Source organism: Cavia porcellus, unplaced genomic scaffold, assembly GCF_034190915.1.
Source record: "Cavia porcellus strain 051 isolate PalLab524CR breed Dunkin Hartley unplaced genomic scaffold, mCavPor4.1 scaffold_18, whole genome shotgun sequence".
In the NCBI taxonomy this organism is placed as follows: Eukaryota; Metazoa; Chordata; class Mammalia; order Rodentia; family Caviidae; genus Cavia; species Cavia porcellus.
The window spans coordinates 25,343,785-25,356,319 of NW_026947501.1; the positions used below are offsets into that span (position 1 = coordinate 25,343,785).

Consider the following 12,535-nt stretch of genomic DNA (forward strand, 5'->3'; position numbering starts at 1 on the left):
TGACAACCATTTTCCAAAATGTGAGAAAACAAGATTTGTGCATACTAAATACCTGGTTTAAAATTACAGAGCCTTAAAATAACAATACTTATACCTAACTTTAGTTTCGTTGATTCCAAAGATCTTGCTTTTGAATATTATTTGTAAGACTAAGAATTTATCTTCCTGGAAGGTCCAGAATAATGAAAATTTTTAAAAATTTGTGAGCGTATAAAACAGAATTACCCATATATTTGAAATCATTGCTAGTGAGTGATGTATACATTAGATTAAAGTTAACTGCTTTGTCTTAATATGATCTATCAGCTTATTATTAGAAGTTTCTAGGCTGAGTCAGGAAGATCACTGTGAGTTTGAGGCCAGCCTGGGCTATTATATTGCAGTACATGGCAAGACCGTTTCAAAACAAAACGAACTAACAAAAAAGGTTCTTTAAAGGCAACAATATATACTCTCAAAACAAAAGGAACAGAGCAATTTTTGAGAATTCTTCTAGTCATTTTTGACCTATGTTTCACTGGTTAAAACATGACCCTTGCTATGTTCAAGGCAGGTTGAGAAAATAACATATTTACTTTTAGTTTTTATAATAGAACCAGGTAAGGAAAATGGGAGTTGAGACCTGTTAACTCATTAACATTAGTCTGAGGCAAATAGCAACAAGAAGAATCACTTAACTTTACTAAAAGTTTTGATTTCTTGCTAAATGAAAGAATTTGCTGCCATTTTTGCTTTCATGTTGCTACTAAGACTATTCTTTCCTATGCTTTTTTTTTTTTTAGCGTTCTGTTTTTTGAGACAGGGTCTTATTATGTATGCCAGGCCAGCCTTGAAGTCATACAGTGTAAAATTAGTTTACTTCCAAAAAAATTTTCGTATTTCACTGAACTATTAAATCACCATGTATACTCAGGTTTTGAGTAGTCCTGATACAGTATAGGTAAAATTGAGCTTTCTAGTTTTTATTTTAACTTTGTTCATATTATTTATTTTTAAAATAGATATCCTGATTGGAATCCAGAGATCCTCCCATCAAGAAGGTAATGTTTTTTAATAATATTATTATGAAAACATGATTTTAAGTATAAGCAGTTAATTTTTTAAAATGTTAGTTTGAATTGTGTCCTGCTTTTACCATTTTTTATTTTTGAACACTGGGCAAATGTAGATATCTCTACAAATGTTTCCTTACTTACCCAGTGTAGGTACAAAGCATCGCCTAAATTTTATACATAACTTAATACTTGTAAAATATAATTGATACAGGGAAAAACCTGAGACATTGATGATAGTATTTGTAAACTAGAGAGAGGTTCAAGAAACTGGAGGGCTGACAATGTGTTCTGATTGTTTCTTCCACACCTATAAGATTGAATTATAACAAGTAGATTTTGTTATTTTAAGTAAATACTTATTACTGAGTTTGATACTAGTTTTAAGAAGATATTTCTGTCATTTACCATAATGCAAATTTAATTAAATTGCTGAATCTTTTTTTTTCTATTTTGTAGAAATGAGAGTAATAGAAAAGAAAATGAAACTCCAAGACGACGTTCTCATTCTCCCAGTCCTAGGCATTCTAGGCGATCTAGCTCAAGTCACAGATTCCATCGATCACGAAGCCCAATACGTTACCCATATAGACCAAGAAGTCGAAGTCCAAGAATTTGTCATCGTTTTATTTCTAGATTCAGATCCAGATCTAGATCCAGGTCTCGTTCACCATATCGAATTAGAAATCCATTTAGAGGTGGTTCAAGATGCTATCGATCAGTTAGCCCTGAGAGGACATCAAGGAGATCAGTGAGATCATCAGGTATACTTATGGCCATGAAGCAATATTCTACTTATTTAAATTAAATTGCCTCAGTTCATTTGTTTGGATTTTTAAGAATAAAATGTTCTGTTTTATTAAATTTAAAATTGCTACCACATCCAAGTATGAGAATTATCTATCCACCAATATGAAGTTTAAAAACCAAGGACATAAAAATATCGTTGACCTTAATAATTAATTGTAAGCTTAAGATACTTAAAATCTTAAGGAATGATTCATATTTTTCACTTGTCTCTTAATACTGATTTAATGACTTCTAGAAGTGGTTTGTATATATTTAAGTTATACAATGAAAGAAACTTTCACTGGTGCTTATAAAGTACTTTGAAGAAATCTTTTACTTTATTGTAAAAGATTGATATAAGAGGAAGTATTTGTAAATATATAAAGCAGCTGTTCTCAGTGTGGTTCAGGGCCTCCTAGGGGTTCACAGGATCTTTTGAAACTTCCATGAGGTCCTTTACTTTCCGGCTACATTTTTAAGTGAGGCTGAATTTTCTTTATGCTTTTAACCAAAATAGTGTATCCAGCCTGTTGAATGTAGACTCAGGCAAGGGAAATTTAGTATCTCCTTTTAAGCCCAGCATTAAGGTATTTGGGGAAAAAAAGTACAGTGCTACTAGTATTGTTACTAATTTTGTTTTGGGAATAAAACTTTTTTTTTTTTGGTCTTTTTTTTTGAGGTGGCATCTCGCTATGCAGTTCAGGCTGGCTTTGAGCTCACTTTGTAGCCCAGGCTGGTCCCGAATTCGCGATGATCCTCCCACCTCAGCCTCCTGAGTGCTGGGATTATAGGCATGAGCCACCACGCCTGCACCATCCCAGCACTCAGGAGGCTGAGGCAGGCAGATGGCTATCAGTTCAAGGCCAGCCTGGGCTACATGGTAAATTCAGGACCAGTCCAAACTACATAGGGAGTACCCTGCTCAAAACAAATCAAGTGAACAAAAAACCTCATTTAACATGGAAGTTTGTTAATTGAATTAATAGTTCTAAAATTCCATTGTAACTTTTAATATGGTAAATTTCAAATGGCACACAAACCCTTTTAGGTCTCAAAAGTGGAAGGAGGGTCTGCAACCAAAAAAATTTGAGGATGACTAATATAAGAGGAGATCATTAAATAAACAATTGGATATAAAAGCCTTTTGCATGAACATTGATCAGTAAAATTTTTGTGTGTCAATGCATATCTATTTCCTAATGTCTGAGGATTGTGATAAATACTAATTTTTTTCATGTCACTAGATAGATCTTTTAAGTTGAAGTTGTATGTATGTGTTTTTTACTAGATAGAAAAAAAGCATTAGAAGATGTAGTACAACGATCTGGACATGGAGCAGAATCTAATAAACAGAAGCATCTTGAAGCAGTTGATAAAGGGCACTCACCAGCACAAAAGCCTAAAATTGTAAGTGGAACAAAGCAGTCAGTTAAATCCACAGCCTCTACAAAGAGTGATGCAAATTTAGGAGGACATTCTATTCGTAAATCAAAGAATCTTGAAGATGATGGTTTATCAGAAAGTAAACAGATGTCTGATAAAGCTGCTTCTATCCAGCATAAGGTCAGTAATTTTATCAGTTCAAGTGTCCATGTGTTTTCTTTTGATAAATTGAAAACAATTGTTTGAATTTTCTTATTTCACATTTCTAATACATTTGAACTTGTGAAATTATTTTAATGGGAAATTTTTATAGGTTTGTTATGAATATAATAATTAAAAATTCAAAATCTTAAGAGATTACTGTGATAGTTTACAAAAGTTTTTGGTTATCTTCTCAAGCAGCTCATTATAATGAGTTTTTGCTGTCTGGGAAAGTTAAGGTAGTACGTAGCATTAATGAGGCTCTATAATCTGTTAGTGAATTACAAAAGTGGATCTCTATTGAGAACTGGTAATTGTTTTGATGCTTTCTGAGGTGCGGTTCAAAAGTCATTCTCTTATAATAATAATATAGTCTTTTTTTCTTTATTGATGTATTTTGACTAATTATATATTTTATTAAATTACTGTTAACTTATTCCAACTCATTCTAAGACTACCATCAAGATAACTCCAGAATAGGCATGGCTATCAAATGTTTAGTGAACTTGAACACTTTAAAAGTGTTCAAGTTACTTAGGTGTAAATTGCTTTCAAATTCATCTAATTACATTGAGAATTTTCAGCTACTATCCCTTTCCTCAAAGAGGTTATATTTGAAGACAAGTTTATAATATTCACTGTAATTACAGAATTTTGAAGAGCATTGAGAAAAATGTTGAGTATAGGCAGTTATTTTGAAGAGAGAAGTTTGAATTAGTCTGATGAAAACTTATAAAGGATTTTTTGGGGGGAAGGATGATGTTGAGTGTTTTGTTTGTGTGGTTTTGAGAATTGAATTCAGTTGTGCTGTATCACTGAACTATGTCCCCTGCCCTTTCTATTTGCCATAGAGTCTTGCTAGTTGTCCAGGCTGGCTTCAAACTTGTGACCCTTCTAAGATCCCCAGTCTCCTGAGTAGTTGGGAATACAGACTAAAATTCTTTTAATTTTTGTTTCAAGACTTCAAGGTGATAACAGTGAAGCTTTTTTCCCCTCAATTAATTTGTAACATAAGTGGTAAATTTGCTATTGTAGTTTATTCAGATTTTATATTATATATGAATATTTTCAAGTGTACCCATTTCTTTTTTATATTTTTGGACTTTTTATATTTTAATATTTGGTTTATGGTTAAGATTCATTTTAAGTTGATTTTATAGATACAGAAATACAAAATATAATTATGAAAGACCATTTTGCATTTTTAGCTGCCATAGTGAATATAATTTATTTTCCACTTAAAGAAATTTTGAAGAAATGTTGTATTTTAAAAGATTAGTTCAGATTTTGAAATTTTTAAAATATATTGTTGGTTTTCACTGTAACTCTAGATACCTTCCAAGTTAATGTGTGTCTTTTAGTAAATGACTCTACTTTTTTATTCTGCACCAGAACTAATGATTGGTTTAAAGTGCTTTAATCCTTTCCGTCCAGACTGACTTCGTTCTTCCCAAAGATCTTTTTTAAGTACTACTAAGTCATTATCACTAAAACCTGATTTTTTTAACTGTGTTTCTCACACACACCAAAAATCCGTCAGATATTTAGAAGGATACCCAAAAGCAAGACATCAGCTTTTGCCTATGCTTCACCTGTATGATTATTCTGTCTCTCGCTGTCTTAAGTGGTTATTCAGTGATGATGGCATGACTCAAAATAGATTATATGAGTCACCATAAAAGCTTTTGCTAGAAATATTTATGGGTTTCTTTGGTGAATTGCTAAGATTTATATTATCACTTATAACTGTTCAGGCTACCTTTATAAGTAAAAAAAGCCTATTTGTCAGTCATTTTCCTTCTTTGGGACAAAATACTGGACACCTTCAAATTAAAGAAGAAGTTTACTTTGGTTCAGGATTATGGAGGGGTCGGTGTATGGTGAGCTTGTTCTGAGCAGAAAGTCATGGTAGAGGGTATAGTGGAAGATGAGTGCTCACCTCATGGCAGCCAGAAACAGTGCTATTCTTTTCAGTTATTAGAACACAGAATTAACAGAACTATAAATTTTGGCTTAATGCATGATAGACCATACAGATTCATGTAAAAAAATAATCTTTGATAGCCTTGAACTGTTCCATAGGTCTTGTGTGTTATAAGATGATTGTAATCAGAAAAGAGCACCTATAAACTCATTATCAGTGTTTGGTTAAAATTTGAATCATTTCTCTTTAGCATGTAATAATTTTGAAATTTCGATGAATTGTGTTAAGCATTGAAAAGATCTATTAAAAAATAATAGAAGAAATTACATAGGAAATTTTTATTGTTATACTTTGTAGCTTGTGTGGTTTATTTTTAATTTTCTTTCCCTATCATACTAGCTTCGAAAAGAGCAATCTTTACGTTATGGTTCAGTTCTTCTTGTATCTGAATTACCAGAGGATGGCTGTACTGAAGAAGACATTAGAAAAGTATTTCAGCCATTTGGAAAAGTTACAGATGTCCTGATTGTTCCATACAGAAAGGAGGTCAGTTACTGAGTCCATTCTAAAAGTTTGTGCAAAGCTGTTGATTTAGTGATTTTTGTAAACGGTTGTTGAGTCTCTTAGCTGCTTGTCCTAGATGTGTAACTTGTTCATTAAGAGCTGAGTAAGGTTTGAATTTGAATAAACAAGATCCTAAGGGATTGGTAAATGTTTGTGTAAAAGGAAGGACAATAAATATCTGTATAATATAAAAGCAGCTATAGGTGATACATAAATGAGCAAACAGCTATGTTCCAACAATTGTTTACAAAAATAGATGGTGTGTTATAGTTTACAACAGTAAGGTTTACACTAAAGTAACTGATTTCCCCTTGTATGTAAGGTAAGTATTGTTGCATTTGGGCTGTGTTCCTGTTGCTCTCATGATAAACTTTTTTTTTTTATGATACTGGGGGATGAACTCAGGCTACACTGAGCTACATATTCAAGCCCCCTCCCCACTTTTTAATTTTGAAACTTGGAGAGTGGTCTTGTTAAGTTGCCCAGGCTGTGTTTGAACGTATTGTCTTCACGATCTTCCTTCTTCAGTCTCCCAAAGTGCTGGCATTACACATGCATGCTACCATTCCCAATAAAGTTTAGAATGATGAGCAGCTTTGTATTAAGTAGAACATAAAGTTGTGAGTTAAGTCAAGGAGCTGAGTAGTAGTGTAATCTTTATTGTAAGAAACTTTAAAAAGGTTAGACTTACAACAAGCTAGAACAAACCCTAGCTTCTTTGCTGTTGTTCAGTTAGCCCTGCCTTCCTAGTTCCTTCTGTTCCATGAACTTGCCATGAACTACTGTATCCTTTTTTCTTTCTTGGTAATTATATAGAAAGTCTTACTATGTCAGAGCATGCACAAAGCCCACATTTAATACCAGCATCAAAAAAAGGAAAGTAATTCTAGAAAGTTCTTTAAGATTTAAAATTTCATGCGTGAAAATATCTTTAATTGAATTGCACTTTAGTAAAACTAAAAGAGGCAAAAGGTACCAGGTTTTCAGGCAATTTCATAGTTTTATGCTCTTTAACAAGGAATTAAGCCCATTGTCAAATGTTGGGACTATAAAGATAAATTTTTGCTTTAAAAGAAATAAATTTTATTTCAGGCTTACTTGGAAATGGAATTAAAAGCAGTTACCTCAGTCATCAAGAATGTTGATACAGTACCTCTTCTGATAAAAGGAAAAAGTGTGAAAGTGTCTGTTCCAGGAAAGAAAAAAGTACAGGTAAAATGGATTTAGATCCTAGATACTTTATTTTGTTATTTTAAGTTTTTTAAAAGTATGGCAAACCTGCAGAAAAGTGCATGAGACATAAATGTTAGGTTAGCTTGGTCATATGTGGGTAATTCAAACACACTGAAATTAGAAACTTCTTTATATATGCACAGACTTATCTATATAGTACTACCAGTAGTATTAAGTGACAGCACTAGGAAAATATACTTTTGTTTGGATGGTTTATTGATCTTAATTTATATATTTTAAAAATGTTTATTAATACATGTTTGCAGTACATAATTATATTCATTTTGGGAAGCTGGAATATGTATGTAGCATATCTTGATTCTTTTTAGCCCTGCTCTCATCTCTTGGTAGACTATACTTAAATATATATAACACAAGTTAGCAAACATTTGTGAAACTTACCATATTGACAGTATCCTAAAAGTCCCTTACCTACTTCTCTCTGGTCCTAAAACCCATCCTTCTGCCACAGTAATCTCTAACTTGATTTCTAAAGCCATAATTGAGTTTTGCCTGTTTTGAAACTCTATATGAAACAAAAGTTATAGATGGTATAGTGTTCTGGGCCCTTTGTTTCTTAGTCTCAACATTTATGAACTCAGTCTTTACTGTTTTCTTTGCTTTAATGTACATGTTCATAGATAATATCTATGGAGCTACTTAAAATTTCCCATAAGTTTTTCTTTGTGTAGATGATTGCAGTAATGTTGGGTAGGGGTGAACATTTGAGGATTATGGAAAATCTAGTAAGTATAGTAAGGAGATAAAAGGAAAGACATGATCCAAATTCAGAAGAGTTTAATTTAAAAAACTATTTGTTAAGTATCTGTTAGGTGTCTGGCATTGTAGTGTTTGCAGAAGATGCTGTGATGAACAGTATAGATTTGGTTTCACATACATCTTACAGTCTATTAGAGAAGGCTATGCTGAAACTGATAAAAGGAAATGCATGTTACATACATGTAAGAAACCCAGTCTGTGTGTAACTAGAATTCCAGAAAGAGAGTATCACTCAAATACTGATGGAGATGTTTTGCTTTGTAGTTGTGGAGGAAAACTTGTAGCAAACTAGGCAGAAACTATGCAAAGAAATAGTCTGGTATTAGGTAGGTAGCTAAGCAGTATGTCCTCAGGATTGTGTTCGAAAAAGATTCTGACTCATCGTAATTCAGTACATCTGTTTCAATGAAATACAAATGTTAGGGCAGTGTTTTCAGAAGTGTTTGTGCTCATAAAGTTATTTTACTTACATATTTTCTGAATCATTAATGTAAAATGAAGAGCTTTAAATGGAGAATTAAATGTTATAAAATGTGAAGCCATTTTTAACTTAGTAAAACCCAACTAATATATTAACAAAATTGCATAAAATACTGATTAGAATTACCAAGAAAGGATTTTTTGGTTTGGTTTGGTTTTTGGTTTTCTCGCTGTTTAGTGCACACTGGGCTCAAACTCCTAGCAGTCTATCTGTGTAAGCCTCCCAAGTCTTAGGATTACAAATATGCACCACCATGCCTGTCAAGAAGGGATAGTTTTAGTCTAAAATAGATCATCAAAAATTGGAATATAGGTTGGGGATATAGCTCAGTGGCACAGTGCTTGTCTGACAAGTTTGAGGTCCTGATTTTGATTGTTAGAATCAAAAGGGAAAAAAAGAAATGAGAGCAAAAATTAGAATGTAGCCAAAGGAAATGAGGGCTAATTATTTTAACTTACACAGAGGAAATTAGTAGTTTAATTTTTTTAATTGAAAGTAACTGTTAGAATAAAAATAGATGGTTAAATATCTTCTAAATCACTGAGGTGAAGGAGACATTTGGTTTAAAATCTCTTATATACAGTAAAAGAAAATGGCAGGAATGCCCAAAAAGAATAAAAAATATGGGGCCGGGGATTTAGCTCAGCGGCATAAGTGCCTGCCTGGCAAGCATGAGGTTGTGAGTTCAGTCCCCAGTACCCACAGAGAGCCGGGCGTGGTGGCTCACGCCTGTAATCCCAACACTTGGGAGGCTGAGGTGGGAGGATCCTTGCAAGTTTGAGACAAGCCTGGGCTACAAAGTGAGCTCAAGGCCAGCCTGAACTGCATAGTGAGACACCCCCCCCCAAAAAAAGAATAGAAAATACAAAATTACGTAGAATAATTATGAAATTCAGGTCCATTTAACAAATGTTTACTGAATGTTCACTAATTACCAAGCAAGATTTTGGACACTGGGATAGAATATTAAATAAAGTTCCTGGTCTCTATAGAATTGCACTTAAATAGGTAGAGAAAGGACCAAAAAGAAACCAAAAAAAAAAAAGTATAGACATGTCCCTTGGCAACAAGTGTACTGTGAGAAATACCAGAGAAGTGGAATAGAAGTTCTCTTAACTGGGCAATAAGTAACCATGCAACTTTTAATAAGGTAGTTGGGGAACAGCTCAGTGATATTTGACCAAATGCTTGTACGAGGTGAGGGATCAAGCCATATGTTAGGTTGAGAGCATTTCAGACAGAAGGAACAATAGCTGTCAAATACTGAGTTCCATACCTGTGTAGCTTGTTTAAGGAGTATGAAGGCTGTTTGGTGCTGCAGATTGAAGAGTACAGCAAGATACTTGGTGGCTTAAGGGTGGCAAGTGGAGCATAAAGTGTACATTCTTTCAGCCAGTGTAGCTCTTCCTTATTTTTGGATTCACTTTCTGCAATGTTAGAGTCCTATGGTCCACTGTGGTCCAGAGATATTAAATGGAACATTCCAGGCATAAATAATTCATAAGTTTTAAGTTGTGTGTCATTGAGAGGTGTTACAAAAATTTTCAGGTGACCTTCTTCATTCTGAGGATTTCTTTGTGCCTCGTATCTATGCTGTATATGTTAACTTGCACATTGGTCACTTGATAGTAGTCTCTGTCTCCTCAGTGATTCTTGATGTACCACAGTTTCTGTTCAAGTGACACTTATTTTACTTAATTATAACCCCAGAGTGCAAAAGTAGTAAAGCTGGCACTTCGTACGCACCAAAGAGAAACTTGAAAGTGCTATAAGTGAAAAAGTAAAAGTGCTAAGATACTTTGAGAAACCATACTCTTTAATTTTAATGTTTATACTTTAATTTTATTGTTATTGTGCTTAATTTATAAACTATCATAGATGTATAGGTATAGAAATAATTGTATTACATATAGGATTTAATATCTGTAATTCCATTCATCCACTGAAGAGCTGGAATGTATACTACATAGAGAAGGGGTACTGGCTTTTTCTATAGTGTGATGAAAAGTTTTCTGTGTAGGAATGGCTGGTTCCATCTGATTTTATGTTGTCAATAGAGAGTGATATAAAAGGAAAGAACAGAAGTAAAGAGACTTCCTGACACAATTGTAGTAATCAAAGCAAGTAATCTACTCTGGTTGATTGGATCAGGATCATAGCAATCTGAAATGTCAGAGCGCTACAAAAAAAATTGTGTTTTTGAAAGCTAATGGTAAAAAGTACATGAGTGGTAAAAGGTAGGATATAAAATTATTCTATACGTTTACAGATTAGAGGATGTATCTATCTGCAGTTATTTGTATATACTTCAAAGTAGGAAGATTTTACATGTTTATATTTGTTAATTCTTTATGCTTTTGTTTTCTAACTTTTATGGTTGGGAGAAAGCTGAAACTTTATTTAAAATATTTTTCCTTCATAGAACAAAGAGATGAAGAAGAAAACTTCAGATTCAAAGAAGTCATCTACAACTGCATTAAAGTAAGTGATTCCATGATTTGGAATTAATATACATACGAATTGAGAAATTTTAACTGCATTGGGAGGGGAGCATGAGGATTACATACTTGTAATCCTAGCTAGTTGGAGAGGCTAAGGCAGGAGGATCACAAATATAATTCTAATCCAGCAACTCAGTGAGACTCTTATCTCAAAAGTTTAAAAAAAGGCAATTAAAAATAGGAGTGGCTGAAAGTATGACTCAGTATAAGACTTTAGATTTAATCCCAGTACCATAAGATACAAACAAAAGCCAAAAAACCTTGCATTTTTTAATCATCATAACTATAGTTTAAATCGGACATTGTTCCAGCTGAACTTTTTTTATACATGCAAGTCTGATTTATTTCACTTGCAAGTATCATTTCTGGTTCATTTACTTATAAAAGCCTCGTTTATTGTTCTTTATGGCTAAGTAATATTCCATTGTATAAAATATCACATCTTTTTTATCCATTCCTCAATTGATGGGCCTTTGGATTGCATCCAAGATCTAACTATTACAAATTGTGCAGCTATAAACATGAGTGTATATATATCACTATGGTATGATATCTTCAATTCTCCTGGGAAAATACCCAGAAGGGGAATGAATATCTGGGTTCAATAGAACCTCTAATCCTAGGTTTTTGAGGAATCTCCACAGTGATTTCCACAGTGATTCTACCAGTCTACACTCCCATCAACACCAATTGAATTTGTGAATTTAAAAATTTAAACATTGCATATTTAGAATCTTTATGGAGCCTAGAAAGTTAAGGCCAATTTTTGTTTGTTTTCTTTTAAACAGAAAAGATACAGATACTTCAAAAACTGTTGAAATTGTTACTTCAACTTCTACTGGTAAGTTATCTTTTAGTATTCCTCCAAAATGAGTATATTTTGTCAGTTTCATAAAAACGTCGTACAAGATGGTGCTAGGAAGACAGACATTATTATGCTTTAATTGTATTAAGTAGTTAATACTATGTAATTACAGAATTTCTGGAGTAAATACTGTATAAGGACTCTATGAGAGAATGCATGTAAAATGCCTATTGGATAATAGTTGTTTTTTTCTGTGTTTAGTTTTATAGTATTTCATCCATCTATTCTCAGTAAACTCACAAAGTGAAACAAAGAATATGGTAAAATCACTTGTCTTGTCCCCTGTGATACTGAACATTAGCTGAGAGCTCAAAAGTAAGAATAAATAATACATGTTACCTACCATGTTTGTGTGCTGAAAGTTGTTTCTTAACACTCAGGGAAATACTTCAGATCTTTATTTTGAATCTAGCTAAATGAATTTTGTATACAACTTTAATAAACTGAGGGTTTTTTTTTTTTCCCCTCAATCCACTTAGGATTAGAAAGATAGAAAATTTGCTACCAGAACATACTCTCTTGATGCTAAGAATAAACACCTTTATAATGAAGACAAGGCAGGAAATCTAAAATATAACAGACATAAAATATATTTAGAAAGTTAAATTTTATTTTGTATGTGCTCTTTTGGATGGCAGATATATAGTGTTGTTTTGGATTATGTTGAGAGTAAGATAGTATGTTGAGGTACTAACTGCTAATCAAGTGACAGGAATATTAGATTGTATGAAATAATCTCCTTTCGCCAATAATGTTTAGTTG

The 12,535-nt window shown here is 33.0% G+C and overlaps 1 protein-coding gene across 7 annotated transcripts in view; it reads left to right on the forward strand.

Moving 5' to 3' along the window:
- The window catches only part of Znf638 (zinc finger protein 638), a 143,089-nt gene that overhangs the window by 84,180 nt on the left and 46,374 nt on the right, over positions 1-12,535 (forward strand). For 6 of the 7 annotated variants that reach the window (XM_063229573.1, XM_063229572.1, XM_063229575.1 and 3 more), the window contains exons 4-10: positions 1,002-1,040; positions 1,512-1,816; positions 3,130-3,404; positions 5,749-5,895; positions 7,006-7,125; positions 10,830-10,888; positions 11,697-11,749. In XM_063229573.1, the coding sequence (XP_063085643.1) occupies positions 1,002-1,040; positions 1,512-1,816; positions 3,130-3,404; positions 5,749-5,895; positions 7,006-7,125; positions 10,830-10,888; positions 11,697-11,749 (998 nt within the window). The remainder of the gene's footprint in view (positions 1-1,001; positions 1,041-1,511; positions 1,817-3,129; positions 3,405-5,748; positions 5,896-7,005; positions 7,126-10,829; positions 10,889-11,696; positions 11,750-12,535) is intronic. The other variant, XM_063229578.1, reaches the window with a different exon arrangement.